Here is a 21,497-nt window from a genome sequence, read left to right as displayed (position 1 = left end):
GTATAAAAACTACGACTTGGTCAACAAAAAACGAATTGCCGTATGCAAATCACGCAGTTCGAATATTACAGACGGAGACGCAACAACTTCCAACTTCGTTCGACATTTGAAGTTGCACAAAGAAGGGTAAGTTTTGAATGTAAGCTAACGTATATTGGCTAAGTAACATGACTTTTATTTGCTGTGTAGTTAAATCAGTGAGGCTGTAAACTCACTGCTAACGTCGTAACCATAGACATCTTATAAGTAGACGCAGCATCGAGCGCTACTGCTTACTGGCGCAGACGAGACGCGGGGCCGCCATCTTGGAGTGGTGATCCGCTCCACTCAGTGCAATTCATTTGGCAGGAGCAATGAACTGTCAGCGCATTTAATTCATTTTACCTCACTGAATACCACTCGTTTTCACGCGCTTTTTTGTCATACGTGTAGCTATGATAATGGTCACATGTTTTATTATTCATAGTTTGCTTAACAGTAATAGAATATTCTTATATGCTATAAGTGACCAGACGTCCGAGATCAAAACTGGGAATATAAGCCCAGAGAAAGGGGAAAAAACGGTCAGCTATTTTTAAGTTGAAGAAACAATATAATTACGTTATATATACATGCGTATATCCTACATAAACAATGTATGAATACATTAGATATCTATATATCTTATAGACCGTATCTCTGTTGCTGCAGCAGCAGAGAGTTTATTCTGTCTTGACACTTTGTATTGATATTTTGTATTACATTCTTCCCTTAAAGGCCTACTGAAATGAATTTTTTTTATTTAAACGGGGATAGCAGATCTATTCTATGTGTCATACTTGATCATTTCGCGATATTGCCATATTTTTGCTGAAAGGATTTAGTATAGAACAACGACGATAAAGATTGCAACTTTTGGTATCTGATAAAAAAAAAGGCTTGCACCTACCGGAAGTAGCGTGACGTAGTCAGTTGAACATATACGCAAAGTTCCCTATTGTTTACAATGATGGCCGCATGAAGTGAGAGAGATTCGGACCGAGAAAGCGACAATTTCCCCATTAATTTGAGCAAGGATGAAAGATTTGTGGATGAGTAAAGTGCAAGTGAAGGACTAGTGGGGAGTTGAAGCTATTCAGATAGGGAAGATGCTGTGAGAGCCGGGGGTGACCTGATATTCAGCTGGGAATGACTACAACAGTAAATAAACACAAGACATATATATACTCTATTAGCCACAACACAACCAGGCTTATATTTAATATGCCACAAATTAATCCTGCATAAAAACACCTGCGTGTTTGTTATGCTAGCTCCTAGCTCCTCTGCTAGCTCCTAGCTCCATAGAACACGCCAATACAATTCAAACACCTGATCAACACACACAGTCACTCAGCCCAAAAGACCGTTTACCTAACCCAAGGTTCATAAAGCTTATATATTTTTAAAAAGTTACGTACGTGACGCGCACATACGGTCAAGTTATCGAATGTTTAGCAGCCAAGGCTGCATACTCACGGTACCTGATATTCAGCTGGGAATGACTACAACAGTAAATAAACACAAGACATATATATACTCTATTAGCCACAACACAACCAGGCTTATATTTAATATGCCACAAATTAATCCTGCATAATAACACCTGCGTGTTTGTTATGCTAGCTCCTAGCTCCTCTGCTAGCTCCTAGCTCCATAGAACACGCCAATACAATTCAAACACCTGATCAACACACACAATCACTCAGCCCAAAAGACCGTTCACCTAACCCAAGGTTCATAAAGCTTATATATTTTTAAAAAGTTACGTACGTGACGCGCACGTACGGTACGGTACGTGTTATGCTAGCTCCTAGCTCCTCTGCTAGCTCCTAGCTCCATAGAACACGCCAATACAATTCAAACACATGATCAACACACACAATCACTCAGCCCAAAAGACCGTTCACCTAACCCAAGGTTCATAAAGCTTATATATTTTAAAAAAGTTACGTACATACGCAAAAAAAAGCCAAAGCTGCATACTCACAGTAGCACGTCTGCGTCTTTGTCAGCCAAATCAAAGTAATCCTGGTAAGAGTCTGTGTTGTCCCAGTTCTCTACAGGCGTCTGTGTATCCAAATCAAAAGTCCTCCTGGTTAGAGTCTCTGTTATCCGAGTTCTTCCATCTTGACTGCATCTTTCGGGAATGTAAACAAAGAAGCGCCGGCTGTGTACTGTTGTGGCTGACTACGTTCGAAAAATACGTCCATTTCGCACCGACAACTTTCTTCTTTGCTTGCTCGGATTCCTTCTCCATAATGCAATGAACATGATTGAAACAGATTCACGAACACAGATGTCCAGAATACTGTGGAATTATGAAATGAAAACAGAGCTTTTTCGTATCGGCTTCAATGTGGAAGGCATACCCGTGTTCGCCGGGCTACGTCACGCGCATACGTCATCCTCAGAGGCGTTTCGAACCGGAAGTTTAGCGGCAAATTTAAAATGTCACTTTATAAGTTAACCCGGCCGTATTGGCATGTGTTATAATGTTAAGATTTCATCATTGATATATAAACTATCAGACTGCGTGGTCGGTAGTAGTGGCTTTCAGTAGGCCTTTAAATGATCACGTTTACAGTGATTGTTATATATGTATTTTTTATGTATGTCGCTTTGGATAAAAGCGTCTGCCAAATACTTAAACATATATAAACACCTGAAAGTCTTTATATCAGCTAAAACCACCAATCTGTTTCACTGGATTCAGAATAAAACCAAATGCTGTCTTACCCAACAATGTTAGTATTTGAATATTGTTACTTGAAGACTTATTCCTGGTTACAATTATACTGTTAAGAAAGTATTGTCTTATATTTTGCCTAAAATGAGAATGCATCATAATCAGTGGCGGCTGGTGAATTTTGTTTTAGGTGGGGCTGAAAGTTTGTTAACCAAACCCCTGTATGGGCGTCATTCTCCCCCAGAAGATTTGTTTGTGATTTTCACATACAAATATTGAAGATCTTTGCTCCTTCTTAACTCTGTGGTAATGTTATTTTCATAAAATACAACCAAAAGTACATTAATGTTAAATCTTACTTGTGAAAAGTAATCCCCCGATTCCTATTTTCAACAGTCCGCTCATTTGAGCAGGAAAACGCTGAACACCAGCCCGGCATCTTTGTTTTCTACCTGTCAACTGTCAGTTTAGGCTGCTCACCGGCTCCTCATCACCACTTCAAGATGCAATTTGCTCGCGTCACAGCAACCAATACTGCGTCTATGTATAAGATGTCTATGGTTATAACATCATTTCAAACACAGCAATATGTTGCGTCCACTGCAGTTTGCTTCCTTATTCATACTTTTTGTCAAGTGATTTTTTTAAGCAGGGTTGCATGAGGTACCTACACTTAACGTTACGTTAGTCAATGTATCACACACAGTAACATAACGTTAGACGGCGGTCAGCAGCACCGCATATTTTAGCCACCTACAAAAAGACAAACATAGTCAAATAAAGGTCAGTTAAAATGTATACTATATTAAGAATATGTGTACATATTGCATAGGGCCCTGACATCTAAAAAGTACAACTCTGTTCATTGTTATGTTCATGTATTTGTTATGTTTTTCATGTGTACGCACACATACACACACATACAGTATGAGATGAGATCAATGAGATAAGGTAAGAACAGAATAGAAACTGCTGTGGAACTAGTTACAATGCAATATGCCATGGAAATATAATGTTAACACTTTTGTACAAATAAGTACAGTTGCACTTGTTTTTGCAAATGTGTTTATTCTGTAAAGGAATGAGTTAAATGTTTAAAATTGTTTAAACTATTAAAATGACTGGTTAATAGTGCTATTATGAATTGCAATGTCAGTACTATTTTTTTCCCTGCTATTTCAAATGCACTTGTTTTAATAAATAAATACAGCGGTTTAAAAGCATACACAATCTGTGTAAAAATATTAGTCTGTGGTTAAAAGGACTTGAAAGGACTCGAAACTCAAAATGCAGGACTTGTGACTTGACTTGAGACTTTCCAGTCTTGACTTTGGACTTGACTCGGGACTTGCCTGTCTTGACTCGGGACTTGACTCGAGACTTGAGGGCAAAGACTTGAGACTTACTTGTGACTTGCAAAGCAATGACTTGGTCCCACCTCTGGCCTCTAGAATGGAACCTAGGTAGGTGACCTCATCTTTCCTGTTGATAACAATGTCACCCACTTTTATAGTGAAGTCATTGACTTTCTTAAGGTTGATGTGGGACCCAAACAGGATGGATTCAGTTTTACCCAAGTGTATGGATAGCTTGTTGTCAGTGAGCCAGGTGCAAGTTCTACAGAGTTCAGCACTGAGGATTTTCTCCACCTGTGACTTGTCCCTGTCCGATACCAGCAGGGCAGAGTCATCCGCAAACAATAACAATTCACAGTCGCATGCCGATGACATGTCGTTTATGTATATTAGGAACAGTAAAGGCCCTAATATACTGGGGGACTCCACAGCTTACTGAGAGGGGGGGGGACACGGTGCCGTTCACCTCTACCACCTGTTTCCTCCCCTCCAAGTAAGATTGCATCCAGCTTGATGAGGTTTTGTTCAATCCGATTGCTCTGAGCTTATCCAACAGTATAGCGTGGTTAACGGTGTCAAAGGCCTTCTGAAGGTCCAGCATGACCATGCCGCAGTATTTGCCCGCGTCCACCTCATGTTTGATGTGGTCGGTCAGATAGAGAAGGCATGTGTCAGTGGAGTGGTTAGTTCTGAAGCCGGATTGGAATTTGTACATGAGTTTATTAGTGGCAAGGTCACTATCGACCTGTTCATAAACTATTTTCTCCATTACTTTCGAAATGGAACTGAGAATAGAAACAGGTCGGTAGTTGCCAGGTTCCAATTTGCTTCCTTTTTTAAAGAGGGGAGTTACTCTTGCTATCTTAAAATCTTTTGGTACTTGGCCTTGTGTAATTGATAGGTTTATTATGTGCGTGATGATCGGGGCAATGATGGAGGCAGAGTCCCTAGGAATCTGGAGGGAATATTATCAAGGCCAGTGGCCTTGTTTGGGTGGAGCGCGCTCAATTTTTTAAGCACCTCATCAGCTGTGACCATTTCTAATTTGAAATTATTGTTTGATACTCCTAGCTTTCTGTAGAAGGCTGTAATGTGTTCTACACCAAAGCGACCAGAGTGGTGGGACAGCTTGTTAACAAATGTTGCGGCTATGCTGGTGAAAAAGGCGTTAAGTCTGCTTGCTACCTCCATTTTGTCTGTAATGAGGGAGTCACCCTCCTTGATGCTGATGTTGGTGAGTCTGGTTTTAAGTTTTTGGCTGCAACCGGGAAGCTGGTTTTTCCAGAGCTCACGTGACTGACATTTCCGTTTTTCCCTCATTCAATATTAAAACATTCTGGGCTAACCAAGCCTTGACGTGGCATAGACAGTTGAGAAGGGGTGTCAGGGGGCCGTGGCCTTTTGAAATTGGCATATACATTTGGCAGTCATCTGCATAAAAGTGTAATATATATAAATATAATGCCAAAGGAAATTTAGAAAGAACATGAAAACCTCCCACATTCTAAAATACATTATAAAAACGATTAGCATCAAAGACAAAAATAATATCATGAGTGTAATATTTATTTATTTTTTATTTCCTTATGCTACTGTTGTTTCAATACATTGTTAAATATTTGAATATGTTTACGAAAATAAATTGTATGTCTTTGTTTTGAAAATTTGAAATGGACAAGTTGACTTTTATTTTCAGAATAAGTAAATAGTATATAATAAAATAGTTTTACCGGGGGTGGAAAGCTGATTGTACTTATTTCTCTCGCGAGATCTGGAAAAGAACTGGGTACTTGTTTCTCTCGCGAGATCTGACAAGACTGCGCGCGAACCAAACACGGCGAGGATAAAACAAGATGGCGTCTGACGGTGAAGACGTTATTGCAGTCGTCACAGTTCAGTGTTCTTAATCTGTGCGTCCATGTACACATATATGTCCTTTATTACACTCTATTAAATAGAGTAATAATAACTGTTTGTATATTAGTCTTTGATGCTTCTCCAGCTAGCTTAGCTCTCTAGTTAGCTTAGCTTGTTAGCTGCTAACAAAGAGAGGCGGAAGTGGTGAAAACACATCGCTAAGCAGAGATCAAGTGTGAGTGTAAAGTGTTGTGATTGTGTGAAAATGTGCGAAAGAACCATAGCAGAGTACGAGGAGGAACTTTGTCCAACAAAAGAGGAGAAGGAGCGACAACATCAAGTTGTGTTACACACAACAGGTTTGTTTACTTCTTACTCTCACATCTTTACTAACTTTATATTTATTATTAACACTATTCTTCAATAGATTGTCTATAGGAAGATAAATTGTCATGTGAGGATGATGCACTGATTGTTTTATGTTGTTCATAAAAACGAGACACTTTCAGACACACACTATTTATGAGAGGTTGATGTTCCTCTCAGTTTGTAACAATGTGTATCAACATGTTTACACAAAACTAAGACAAAGTCAGAGTCAGTTACCATGGTAACTGGCGCTGTAAACCTAGCCTGCTAGCTGGCAGGTTTGACAAGTTATTTATGTGTGTACAAGCTATACTGACCTGTTATTTCCTTCATATTGGTGCAGCCATTAACCTACTACCCATTACCTCACCTCTTGGTACTCAGCATTAAGGGTTGGAATTGGGGGTTACATCACCATAAAAATTATTCCCAGGCGCGGCCACCGCTGCTGCTCAGTGGTCCCCTCACCTCCCAGGGGGTGATCAAGGGTGATGGGTCAAATGCAGAGAATAATCTGGCCACACCTAGTGTGTGTGTGACAATTATTGGTACTTTTAACTTTTTAATGTGGCAGTGATTGTGTAAAAAACAAAGCCTGATCTAAAGATGACATCTGGATCTCATACCATCTCAAACCAATTGGCCGTTCATTATGAAGTGAAATGTCTCAAAGTCGCTTAAATTCGTCTTTAACCAAGCAACACTATGTTTTATCCAGTTACTCGATTAATCAAAAACATTCCCAGTAGAACACTTGATTAATAAAATGTTCAATTGCCACAGCCCTATATTTCATGTACGATTTAATATTTAGCATGTAGGAGTTAAAATGTGTTTTGTTTGTGTCCTGTAGACATCCATCAGCTGATTGGACACCAAGAAGAATGTCTCCCTCATCTGCAGGGGGACAGTTTCACTTTAGAGGATCCACAGCCCTCACATTTTAAAGGGGACGAGGAGGATCCACAGCCCCATTTTTTTAAAGAGGAAGATGAGGGAGAGTGTCTTGTAGGGCAGGAGGAGGATGATGTCATGACTGTTGTCTCTGTGAAGACTGAAGAGCATGAAGACAAAGCACCTGAGTCCTCACAGCTTCATCACAGTCCAAGTAAGCACAACATCCACATATCATCTAATACAATGTTTGTGACACATGTTCATCCGGGGGCCACATTTATGACTAAAGATGGAGATATACTTGCTTTTTAACACCACCATTTAAAAATGAATGCTCATCAATCATCAACAGTGTAATTGCTGGGGTGTAACCATGTGACCTAGAGGCCGTCCTCCTTACCTCACGTGGTCAAATGAAGGCAAACATTCAATATGGCTACTGTTTATTTACCTTTAGCAGCACATATGTCAGCATATTTCAAAGGTTTAGTGGTGAAGATTAGGGATGTATACCAAGTACCATTTTTTTTAGTACTGGTTCCTAATTATGTCGTCCATGAGGACCGTGAAGATTCTGGACTAACGACACAACTATTTGTATTTTTAATTCCAGCTGACTGACGTAACTATGACACGTTGTCACATTGAGTTCAGCTGCCGCTGCTACACATTAAAATAAGCTTTGAATAATGACAAATAAGGAAGCAACCACACACAAAAGTGAGATGTGTGTGTTATTGACAAGAAGATGACATAACTGCATTTCCACCTTGCACTGCACAAATAGTTGACTTCTTTAAGACTTCAAATAAACAGCTGTTGATAAAAGACTTCCCTGCTCTGAGATGTTACAGAACATCATGTTGGAGGTGTTCAACCTGTTGTTCTAATAGGAATGCTATTTAAAATGCCTTTTTTACACTTTTTTATTTCAACAAATGACATGTAGTACCGATAAGAGTACCGATGAATACTGGTATCGATAACGAGTATCGATTAGGGTATCATATCGATAAATTCTTAACGATTTATATCCCTAAAGAAGATACAAGCCAGATATCTTAAAAAAATATATTCAAAGTTTATTTGGATTTAGTTACTTCTCTGCTATCCAGCAATGTCTCAATCAATCTAGTTTATTAGTACTAATTAGCAAAGTTTTCTTGTCTTTCTAAAGTCTTTCTTTTGACAGCCCCCTCGTGGTAAAGTTGTCCGAGTGCAAAGTATTTGTGACTGATAACATTTTCGGTGAATCAATATTTAAGAAATTGTACCGGAAAGTTCATTACTTTGAAGACGGACAATAAAATCGCAATCAGAATCAGAAATACTTTAATAATCCCAGAGGGGAAATTAAGATTTTCAGCACAATCCCATTCAAGAGCAGACAAACATTACAGGGAGACAGAACAGGATCGCTGACGGGTCTGCCAACTTCCGGCACCCCTTACAAAAAAGGTGAGAAACAGGTACACGTAAATGCTGGGGGGGAAGGGGGAGAAGAAAAAAATCAGTCTCAGCCTGGGCCCCTGGAGAGGGGGTCCAGACTGAGGCCAAAGAGAAAAACAAACTCATAGCCATAGAACACAGAAACATGTGAGTAAGAGGGAAACATCAAAGAACACAAAGGACATTGAAAGAACAGTCACTTCTACACACAGCCACAAAAGTCAAACAACAACAAAAACATATGCACTGTGGTGACCTCTGTGGTGTTCCACGCCATCGTCTGCTGGGGTGGGGGGAACATGGCCAGAGAAAGGAGCAGACCCAACAAAGCAACCAAGAGAGCCGACTCCACCCTTGGCCGCCCACTAACTCTCGGCCAGTGTCCAGTCTGCATGGATGAGCGAGGATACGTCCAAGGAGACAGAGGTGTCCGATACCTGCTCATTCAGCCAAGACACTGTGAAGCTTGTCTGTCCCGGCTCTCAGCGCCAGCTCCGCAGTCCTGTCTCTTCATCCACATCTCCTCCAGTCTCTCCAAACTCTGCAGTCCTGTCTCTTCATCTGCATCTCCTCCAGTTTCTCCAATCTCTGCAGTCCTGTCTCTTCATCCACATCTCCTCCAGTCTCTCCAAACTTTGCAGTCCTGTCTCTTCATCCGCATCTCCTCCAGTCTCTCCAAACTCTGCAGTCCTGTCTCTTCATCCGCATCTCCTCCAGTCTCTCCAAACTCTGCAGTCCTGTCTCTTCATCCACATCTCCTCCAGTCTCTCCAAACTCTGCAGTCCTGTCTCTTCATCTGCATCTCCTCCAGTTTCTCCAATCTCTGCAGTCCTGTCTCTTCATCCACATCTCCTCCAGTCTCTCCAAACTCTGCAGTCCTGTCTCTTCATCTGCATCTCCTCCAGTCTCTCCAAACTCTGCAATCCTGTCTCTTCATCTGCATCTCCTCCAGTCTCTCCAAACTCTGCAGTCCTGTCTCTTCATCCACATCTCCTCCAGTCTCTCCAAACTCTGCAGTCCTGTCTCTTCATCCGCATCTCCTCCAGTCTCTCCAAACTCCGCAGTCCTGTCTCTTCATCCACATCTCCTCCAGTCTCTCCAAACTCTGCAGTCATGTCTCTTCATCCACATCTCCTCCAGTCTCTCCAAACTCTGCAGTCCTGTCTCTTCATCCACATCTCCTCCAGTCTCTCCAAACTCTGCAGTCCTGTCTCTTCATCTGCATCTCCTCCAGTCTCTCCAAACGGACTCTGGTGTGGCAGAGACCCAGCAGCTGGTCTCCATGGCCAAAAGGCTCCCGGGAGGCAGATCCAGAAATTCACAAAAAAAGCACAGCAGAAGTCACCAAAGTGCCACTCCTTGTCACACAGTCCCAAAGGGTCCCCAACCAAAAGGCAAAAAAACCCTGCATGAAAACAAGAAGGAAACATCCGGAACACAAAAGGATGACACAAGAGCACAGAGCTCCTGCCACCAGCAGCCACTACAGCGGCGCCATCTTGGGGACGGAAACTTGACCCGGTTATCTTCTCCAAGTCACGACACTGACATAAAAAGACATAAAAAGTGTGTCAACGCCAACACTGGTTATTAATGTGATTATCACACAGCAGTCATTTCCATTAGACAATATTCAAATATAGGTGGTAGTGTTGTAACCATACCAATATTTTGGTACCGCTACTAAAATTATTTTGGTACTTTTCTAAATAAAAGGGGACCTCAAAAAATTGCATTATTGGCTTTATTTTAACAAAAAAAGTTAGGGTACATGAAACATATGTTTATTATTGCAGTTAAGTCCTTAAATAAAATAGTGAACATACTAGACAACTTGTCTTTTAGTAGTAAGTAAACAAACAAAGTCTCCTAATTAGTCTGCTGACGTATGCAGTAACATATTGTGTCATTTATACACCTATTATTTTGTACACATTATGAGGGACAAACTGTAAAAATGAATTATTAATCTACTTGTTTATTTACTGTTAATATCTGCTTACTTTCTCTTTTAACATGTTCTATCTACACTTCTGTTAAAATGTAATAATCACTTATTCTTCTCTTCTTTGATACTTGACATTAGTTTTGGATGATACCACAAATTTGGGTATCAATCCGATACCGAGTAGTTACACGATCATACATTGGTCATATTCAAAGTCTTCATGTGTCCAGGGACATATTTACTGACTTTATAAACATAATATACATTTTAAAAAAACAAAAGAAGATGTTGTGATGCCAAAAAATATCGACATAATCATAGTAGTATCGACTAGATATGTGGCGTTTGTTTACATTTTGATGCCGGTGAGCTACGGTGTGTAGTGAAGCATGTTCAGCTATTGTTCGTCCTGCAGTGATAATAATACTTGTAAGAAACTTACATTATTTGTCACCATGGAGGCGAGGATTAGTGATTTAGAAGTAGCTAAAACACTGTGGGTGGACATTAGCCGCTAGCCATGTCCTAAAGCACCTCTTCCTGAGGGTGTTTCAGTGTTATAACTTCACCTTTATTGTTACTTTTTAAACCAAAATACGTCCGTTCTCCCTTTTCTGTCTACACACTGTGTCTGCTTGTAAGTACTCTGTGATTGTGTGCCGCCGAACATGCTCGTCTGCTCGTAAACCAGCAATGTGACCACGTGACTTCGACGTAGGAGCAGAGGGGGTGCGGGACCGGTACGTTTCAGAGACGGTATAGTACCGAACATGATTCATTAGTAGCGTGGTACTACACTAATACCGGTACACAGTACAACATAATAGGTGGTATGGCCCACTTATAATTAAACTAACAAAATAATGTTGTTTTTCATCAGATATGTTCTAGTATTGTATATGTGGATAAGGGCGCTGCTTTGGAAATAGTGTGTACCCCTTTCAGAGATCACCTTTAGTTCCACTTCAAACATTCACATGTTGCACAATGAGATGAGTGCTGTAGCACAAGCGTGGGATAACGTGAACACTTGTGGAACTTTCTAACCAACACAGTGGAAAGTATTTTGAGAAAAATGAAATGACGCAGATATTGCTTTTTCCTTTTCCTGTTAACTCGAGAGAGAAAACGGGATCTCGTTGGAAGCGCGATGTATGTGCAGATGCCGTTTGGGTATAATAAAATGGTGGCTGCCAATGTAGTTTACAACGTCACTACGTCAGTAGTTGTCAAACTTTTTTCATCAAGTACCACCTCAGCAAATACTTGGATCTCCAAGTACCACCATCATGAACAGCATTAAAATACAGTAGCATAGTAGGTCTTAATTATTCATTAAAAACAAGGGTCTCAAACTTAATTTACCTGGGGGCCACTGGATGCAGAAACTGGGTGAGGCTGGGCCGCAAGAAAAGATTTCTTAAAAAAATCTAACATGTACTTTTTAATGAATTCACCTTCTTTGAATGGCTATCTCGCCCTAGCAACATACTTGCCATCCCTCCCGATTTGTCCAGGAGACTCCCGAATTTCAGTGCCCCTCCCGACAACCTCCTGCATGGGACAACCATTCTCTCGAATTTGTCCTGATTTTCACCCGGACAACAATATTAAGGGCGTGCCGTGATAGCACTGCCTTTAACGTCGCGTCCGCTTTTTCACCATACAAACAGCGTGCCGGCCCAGTCACGTGTTGTATGCGACTTCTGCAGACACACGTAAGTGACTGCAAGATATACTTGGTCAACAGCCATGCAGGTCAACCCTCAGTGTGACCTGTGTGGCTGTTAATCAAGTATGTCTTGCAGTCACTTAGGTTTGTGTACAGAAACCAAATACAACATGTGACTGGGCTGGCAGCTGTTTGTATAGGTTGTAGAGGGCGCTAAAGGCAGTGACATCACGGCACTCCCGGAAAAATCGGGAGGGTTGGCAAGTATGACACTGTCAAGCGGCATTCATATAAAACTTGTGGGCCGCACTAACATAACATTTTCATATCAAGGTGTGGGCCGCAAAATAACGTCTCGCGGGCCGCTTGTTTGAGACCTCTGATTAAAAACAAGGAGGACACTTTATTTAACAAGTATATTTAATATTTTAGCCACTGTAATATTACACACAGTTTGAACAGTAACATTGTGTTTGAAAATAGGAAAATAAAACACTGTACTTAAATAATAAAATAATATTTGGCGTACCACTTGTGGTACACTTACATCAGTTTTATGTGTATGTACATTTATATGTGTGTGTATCAGGGATATAACGGTAAACAGTATAATGATAAACCACATTAAAATTCTGGACATTGGGTACTACCGTTTAATTTTTAATTATGGAAAACCCTCATTTAGTAATGCATTTTAGGCGACATTGCTCACTTCCTGGAAATGCAGGGGCGGCGCGCCTCTGAAGGTGGCGCATGTGCACTAGCGCTGTTTGTTAAAGTTAAAGTACCAATGATTGTCACACACACACTAGGTGTGGCGAAATTATTCTCTGGTCAGAGCAGGGGTGGGCAATTAATTTTTACCGGGGGCCGCATGAGCAACCCGAGCACTGCTGGAGGGCCACATTGACAATATATCAATTACATTTTGCTCAATATTATTTTTGATATACCGTAAGATAAAAAATAACAATAATAACAATTATTTCATTTAACCTCACTTAACTTTAAACAAAAGCAGATTGCTTTTGATGGTTTTATTTAAACTCTTAATCCTTAAATATTTATATTAGGCTATGTGAAATTGAATAAGAAAACAAAAACAATCATTGAATCACTGCAATTTATTTTTAACTTGTTCACACTTTAACTTTGTTCCACAAACAAGGAAAAACAACAAACAACTTAACAAAAGTCCAACATATTTCCCCGTCAGAATTGTCCAACCATCTGTTGTCACACCTGCCAGCTTGTCCCATTTCAGTCCTAACATGTCCAAACACACATTTACCTCTGTGAACAAGTCATTAGCTGTGGTTGTCCCTTTAACTGACTGCATGACTGCCAGCTCCTTCGTGATTCGAAAGTCTGCAGTTATCCCACGTAAGAAGATGAGCAGCTGGGCGGTGTCACGTACAATTGTAACTGTTATTTCTTCCTGCACATAATAACAACGTGTTTGGATGTATTCATTTATGTAAAATTGTCATTAAATGTAATATTGCCTGACAAAAAGTGATTTAACGTGATATTTTGATATTTACACATAGCATATTTACACACGCGTATTTTGCTAGAATACCCTTATGAGTATTACATATATCAAAATCAACTACCTACTGTACTGTTTACTTGTTGAAATACCCTTTTTAGAACAAATATCTACCCAAATGGCCACTTTGTTGCTGCCAAAAATGGATTTCGAGTACTATTTTAAATATTGACACATGTCAACAAAATGTGTCAATATTGACACATGTATTGACGCATATTTTACTAGAATACCCTTATGAGCATTACATATATACAGTGAGGTCCACAAGTATTTGCACACCCTGTAATTTTGCAAGTTCTCCCACTTAGAAATTAGGGAAAGGTCTGAAATGTTCATCAAAGATGTATTTCCACTGTTAGAGACATAATCTAAAAAGAAAAATCCGGAAATCACATTGTATGATTTTTTTTAATGATTTATTTGTATGTTACTGGGGTTCATAACTATTTGCACACATGAGAATCAGCAAGAATTAAGACTCTCAAAGAGCTGTCAGTCTACCTTAAAAAAAAGTCCACCTTTACCCCACAACTAATCACCCACCCACCACCCCTTTGAGCTCATTAAAGTCACCTGTGCAACCCACAGTCAGTCAAGGTCCAACTGCTACCATAGGCAAGGCCAAAGATCTGTCAAAAGAGGCCAGAGACAACATTGTAGAGCTCCACAAAGCTGAAAAAGGCTATGGGACAATTGGGAAGCAGCTTGGTGAGAATAGATCATCTGTTGCAGCAATTGTTAGAACATGGAAGAGGCTAAACATGACTGCTAATCTATACTCGGACTGGGGCTCCATGTAAGATCTCTCCTCGTGGGGCATCACTCATGATAAGAAAAGTGAGGAATCAGCCCAGAACTACACGGCAGGAGCTGGTGAATGACCTGAAGAGAGCTGGGACCACTGTTTCCAAGGGTACTATCAGTAGAACACTACGGCGTAGTGCTTTAAAATCATGCATCACACGGAAGGTTCCCCTGTTTAAGTCAGCCCATGTCCAGGCCCGTCTGAAGTTTGCCAATGGCCATCTGGATGATCCAGAGGAGTCATGGGAGAAAGTCATGTGGTCAGATGAGACCAAAATACAACTTTTTGGTATAAACTCCACTTGTCGGGTTTGGAGGAAAAAGACGGATGAGTATCATCCCAAGAACACCATCCCTACAGTGAAGCATGGGGGTGGAGGCATCTTGCTTTGGGTGTGCTTTTCAGCACTGGGGACAGGACGACTGCACTGTATTAAGGAGAGTATGAACGGGGCCACGCATTGTGAGATTTTGGCCAAAAACCTCCTTCCCTCAGTCAGAGCATTGAAGATGGGTCGTGGCTGGGTCTTCCGACATGAAGCACAAAGCCAGGATAACAAAGGAGTGGCTCCATACGAAGCATATAAAGCTTCTGAAGTGACCTAGCCAGTCTCCAGATCTAAATCCAATAGAACATCTTTGGAGGGAGCTGAAACTTCGTGTTGCTCGGCGACAGCCCCGAAATCTGACAGATTTAGAGGAGATTTGTGTGGAGGAGTGGGCCAAAATCCCTGTTGCCGTGTGTGCAAACCTGGTGAAGAACTATAGGAAACGTTTGACATCTGTAATTGCATTCTGCACTAAATATTAACACTGATGTTCTCATGTGTGCAAATACTTATGAACCCCAGTAACATACAAATAAATCATAAAAAAAATCATACAATGTGATTTCCGGATTTTTCTTTTTAGATTATGTCTCTAACAGTGGAAATACATCTATGATGAACATTTTAGACATTTCCCTAATTTCTAAGTGGGAGAACTTGCAAAATTACAGGGTGTGCAAATACTTGTGGACATCACTGTATAAATCAAGTACCTACTTTACTGTTTACTTGTAGAAATACCCTTTTTGGAGCAAATATCTACCCATATCATTTATATGTGTATATATAATATAATAGCATATAACCCCAATTCTTCAGAGTTTGCACTGGCTCCCTGTTCATTTTAGAATTGATTTTAAAACCTTGCTGTTTGTTTTTAAAGCTTTACATGGACTGGCACCTCAGTATATCTCTGACCTCATCCAAATTTACACTCCTGCACGCGCACGCTCTGAGGTCCGAGAGCCAGCTCCAGCTCGTGGTGCCCAAGACCAGACTTAAAACCAGGGGAGACAGGGCCTTCTCTGTGGTTGGCCCTAAGCTCTGGAACACTCTGCCCCTCCATGTTCAAACTGCTCCCACAGTGGAGTGTTTTAAGTCTCGTCTTAAGACCCACTTTTATTCTTTGGCTTTTAACACTACGTGAGTTGTTTGGTCTTCTGTCCTCTGTTGTCCTCTGTTTTTTTTTAATAAATTTTGATTTCTATTTACTGTTTTAAAATTGGTTTTAACCTTTAAAATCGTTTTTAATCATATTTATTTTGATATTGTTTTTATATTGGTTTTATATTTATTTATTTTTTGTTTTTATTCAGTCATTGGTGGAGCATAATATTGTTTTTAACATGGCTGTGCAGCACTTTGGAAACATTCTTGTTGTGTAAATGTGCTATATAAATAAAGTGGATTGGATTGAATATATATAATATACATATGTATAAGCATGTATATATATACACTACCGTTCAAAAGTTTGGGGTCACATTGAAATGTCCTTATTTTTGAAGGAAAAGCACTGTACTTTTCAATGAAGATAACTTTAAACTAGTCTTAACTTTAAAGAAATACACTCTATACATTGCTAATGTGGTAAATGACTATTCTAGCTGCAAATGTCTGCTTTTTGGTGCAATATCTACATAGGTGTATAGAGGCCCATTTCCAGCAACTATCACTCCAGTGTTCTAATGGTACAATGTGTTTGCTCATTGGCTCAAAAGGCTATTTGATGATTAGAAAACCCTTGTGCAATCATGTTCACACATCTGAAAACACTTTAGCTCGTTACAGAAGCTAAAAAACTGACCTTCCTTTGAGTAGATTGAGTTTCTGGAGCATCACATTTGTGGGGTCAATTAAACGCTCAAAATGGCCAGAAAAAGAGAACTTTCATCTGAAACTCGACAGTCTATTCTTGTTCTTAGAAATGAAGGCTATTCCACAAAATTGTTTGGGTGACCCCAATCTTTTGAACGGTACTGTATATATTATATTTTATATGTATTATATATTACTGTAACTTGTTCTTAAAAATAGTAGTTATTTTGTATGTCAAATTGAGTGTTTGTGTGTGTGTGTGTATATATATATATATATATATATATATATATATATATATATATATATTTATATATATATAAACTCAAAGACCTTTATGAAAAGTACAACTCGAAGACCCGAAGAGGCAACATGGGTCCCCCCTCCAATGGGCTCACCACTCATGGGAGGGGTCATAGAGGTCGGGTGCAGTGTGAGCTGGGCGGCAGCCGAAGGCAGGGCACTTGGCGGTCCGATCCTCGGCTACATAAGCTAGCTCTTGGGACATGGAACGTCACCTCGCTGGGGGGGAAGGAGCCTGAGCTAGTGCGCGAGGTGGAGAAGTTCCGGCTAGATATAGTCTGACTCACTTCGATGCACAACAAGGGCTCTGGAACCAGTTCTCTCGAGAGGGGCTCGACTCTTTTCCACTCTGGCGTTGCAAGCAATGACAAGCGACGGGCTGGGGTGGCAATTCTTGTTGCCCCCCGGCTCAAAGCCTGCACGTTGGACTTTAACCCGGTAGACGAGAGGGTAGCTTCCCTCCGCCTTCGGGTGGGGGGACGGGTCCTGACTGTTGTTTGTGCTTACGCACCAAACAGCAGCTCAAGAGTACCCACTCTTTTTGGATTTTCCTGAGGGAGTACTAACCCTAACCCTAACCCTTTATTTAGGTTATTTTTCAGGGTCTTCTAATTTATTTTTTATTTATTCTATTCAATTGTATAATTATGTTGGTATTAGTGGTTATTTTGCACTTTAAATATAACATTTTGTTTTTATTGGATTTGTTGAGGTAATACTCTTATGTTGAAGGTTAAGATTTATGTAACCAATTGGTTAATAATAAATGGGTCAGTTTTTCCTTTACCTACTCTTGCTGACTATTGTTTTCTGTTTTAACACTACAACATCAGTAACAGTAATATCACTTTATCAAGCCTTTTCTAACATTCCACACAACAAAATAAGGAATAAATATATGTAAGATTCGTGCCTATATCGTATCGTATTGATATCGGTATAGGCCAATACTCAAGGCTACAATATCGGTATCGTATCAGAAGTGAAAACGTTGTATCGGGACATCCCTAGTTTTTGAATGGTTATTTGGAGGACTTTGTGGGTCTAATAGAGGAGCTCCCATTGACTCCAATGTTAGCTGATTTTTACTCACGTTTATTTACTAATTAGAATTTATAAAAATGTAAAACATGTCTTACATAAAGATTGTGAATGATAGGCGACATTTAAAAAAAAAAAGTGCAGTTTCCTTTGAATTTGTCAGATAAGTAAACTGTCCTTCAAATTTAAGATGAAAAACAATTGAGGTTGTTTATAGATATTATCCACAATGAAGTTGCAGTAAATCTAAGCACACAAGGGAAAGTACATTCATATACACATGAAGTACACATATGTGTAAGAATCATGTTAACCACCAAAATATTGTCTCGTTCTCCTAAAGCTAGGGCTGGGGGATATGGCCTTTTTTTAATATCTCAATATTTTTAGGCCATATCGCGATACACGATATACTGTATATGTGGATATTTTGCCTTAGCCTTGAATTGTTTATTGTTTATTGAATGGATCCCCATTAGCTGACGCCAAGATGACTGTTAGTCTTCCTGGGGTCCATATAGGAGCGTACAAAATTAAAATACAAAGAATACATGCATTACCAGACATTATACAATGGAAACATACAACATAAGATAAAAAGCTAGTTAAAACCAGTATTAAAAATTCACGTCATGTGGGCAGCTGCATTAGGTGTATCTTCAAAGCTGTCTTAAATGAAAATTTACTTTGTGAGAGACTAATGTGAGATGGCAATTGATTCCAGAATAAATGACTGTATGTTTGAGGAGATTTGTCCTGGGAGCAGGAAGTGTCAAATAGCCATTGCTGGCATTCCTAGTGCCATGAATATGTGTATTAGTTGATTTTAAAAACTCTTTGTAAAAGTAATCTGGTGATTGATCTAAAATGATAGTTCTAAAGAACATAAGGAGACTACAATGCATCTTTTGTTCAACAGACAACCAGGACAGGCGTGAATGCATATATGAAATATTAGTGCGCAAAGAACATTTAAGTAGCAGTCTAGCCGCTCTGTTCTGTACAAGTTGCAGTTTGTTCAGGTCAGACTTAGTCGTAGCGGACCATATTATAGGACAGTAATGAAGATGACAGAAAACCAAGGACTGTATCACTTGAGCCATTGTTGAGGATGTCAAGAAGGTGGAGCACTTCCTGACCATGGCTAAACTTCTTCCCATTTTCATTGAAATACCATCAATATGATGGGACCATGACAGTTGACTGTCTAATAGCACACCAAGCAGTTTTGCTTTTTTGACCTGCTCAATAGGTATGTCTGACATTGAAATATGAAGCTGTGGGTCATCAACAAGCATATGCCTGGATCCAAAAAGAATGCTTTTTGTTTTGTCAATATTCACAACAAGTTTACTATCATTTACCCAGCGTAACACTCTTTCCAGGTCCTGATTTAAGTTATTTTCTAGGTGATTTAAGGTAGAGGCAGTACTGTATAGAGTTGTGTCATCTGCATACATAACCATATTGGTGTTTGTTGTAACACAGGGAAGATCATTAGTAAAAATAATAAAAAGTAAAGGACCTAAGCAGCTTCCTTGAGGCACGCCGCAGTAATTGTACTTGCGTTCAGATAGGCTACCATTAAAACACACTCTCTGTGATCTTCCTGATAGATAGCTCAACATCCAAGAAAGTGACATACTATTAAAACCATATTTTCTCAGTTTGGAGATCATTATGTTGTGATCTATGACATCGAATGCCGCACTAAAGTCAATCAGTACAGTACCAACTATCTTCTTGACATCCATTTGTGACAGCCAGTCATCAGTCAGCTGAGCTATAGCAGTAGATGTTGAGTGACCTTGCCTATAAGCATGCTGGGAACACCACATCACTTTGTTGTAGGTAAAGTCATCTTGAATTTGTTTGAAAACAACTTTTTCCATCAATTTACTAAGAACAGGAAGTATGATTATTGGTCTACAGTTTTTACCACTAAAATCTTGAGCTTGGTCTTTCTCCTCATTGCAATTAAGTTGTGGTCCGTAAAGCCAAGAGCTATTGATACTGTTTTAGTGCATTTATCAGGAACATTAGTGAATAGGTGGTCAATGCATTTGGATGACTTTAGCCCATTTCTATTTATAGTTGATCTAGTTGGTAGTGTAATGGTCTGTGTGAGGTTACAGGCATTAGTTACAGCAATAAGTTTCTTTTTCAGCGGGCACATAGCGGACCAATCAATGTTTGTGTCCCCAGTAAAATATATCTCTCTGTTCTCATCACTAGATTTATCCAACATCTTGCATATTAAATCCAGGTATTTTATATCGGCACTAGGTGGACTATAGCAGCACCCAACCAGTATGGGTTTGGTCTGTGGCAGGTGAACCTGGATCCACAGGGCCTCAATATCAGTCAACATTAAATCATGTCTTACTTTCACAGGAATGTGACTCTGCACATACACAGCTACACCTCCACCATATCTTGTTCTATCCTTCCTAAAAATTGTGTATCCGTCTACAGCTAATTCAACATCCTCAAAAGAGGAGTCAAGATGGGTTTCAGATATTGCCATAATGTGTATATCATTAGACTTCATTATCATACATAAATCTGGGATTTTGTTTCTTAAGCTACAGATATTCAAGTGAGCTATTAGTAGGCCTTTGTCGGGTAGTTTAAGGTTGTATGAAACCATGATGAAGAGAGAGAGCAATTGATGACTTATATTGCTTTTTACAATTGACCCTGAAACACAGTAGTGTAGGCTTGCTTTGAGGCATAACAAGCTGTACAGGTAGACATATATAACAACGCCCAACTAGTACATAGGCATGACATCTGCAACTGCAACAAAAAACTAAAGAATAAAAAGGGAAACAATGAGTGACAGTCATTATGTGTGTGTGAAAAGTGTCCATGAGTAGACACATGTGGGGTCCTACCTCGCCGCAGATAGTTCCTCAGATATCGAATTTGTCCAAATCACTGATGTCGTTGATGACCATGACTTTCTCCTCTTCTGGGGTCGTGTCATTCAGCTTGATAAACACTTTACAGCTGGCAGTCCATCTAGACTGAATTTTGCTTTGCTTCCTCAGGATTGGTGCGCGCCTGGCGATCTCACCATTCCTTTTGGTGAGATGTTTGTTAATGTACACCTCCGTTCCTTTTAATTTGCGACCCTGTTTTAGGATCGCAATCTTGTTCCTTCTGTTGGTGAAGCGAATGATGATTGCTGGTGTCGCTCCTTTGGTTCTCGTAGGCAGCGTGTGACAGGCTTCAATGTCGCTTCTGTCCACGGAGATCCTCCTGCTCCCCAAAAAGCTGACCACTTGCTGCTCCAGCGATTCCACCTCCGACTCCAATTGAACTCCCTCCCGCCCTACGGGACCGTTTTCCCGGGCTGCCACACTGGCGTATGACCGATGTTTGGTCTTC

General features: G+C 40.0%; 1 protein-coding gene across 1 annotated transcript in view; it reads left to right on the top strand.

Annotated features, from left to right (window-relative positions):
* The first annotated feature begins 5,893 nt into the window (after positions 1-5,893).
* Positions 5,894-21,497, top strand: part of LOC133636337 (oocyte zinc finger protein XlCOF22-like) — a 29,446-nt gene continuing 13,842 nt past the window's right edge. The window contains exons 1-2 of the mRNA XM_062030294.1: positions 5,894-6,278; positions 7,142-7,396. Of these exons, the coding sequence (XP_061886278.1) occupies positions 6,185-6,278; positions 7,142-7,396 (349 nt within the window). The 5' untranslated portion in view covers positions 5,894-6,184. The remainder of the gene's footprint in view (positions 6,279-7,141; positions 7,397-21,497) is intronic.

This window comes from Entelurus aequoreus, linkage group LG20 (genome assembly GCF_033978785.1).
Source record: "Entelurus aequoreus isolate RoL-2023_Sb linkage group LG20, RoL_Eaeq_v1.1, whole genome shotgun sequence".
Lineage (NCBI taxonomy): Eukaryota > Metazoa > Chordata > Actinopteri > Syngnathiformes > Syngnathidae > Entelurus > Entelurus aequoreus.
Note: the sequence above shows the minus strand (reverse complement) of the source record. Positions and strands in the feature narration are given on the sequence as shown.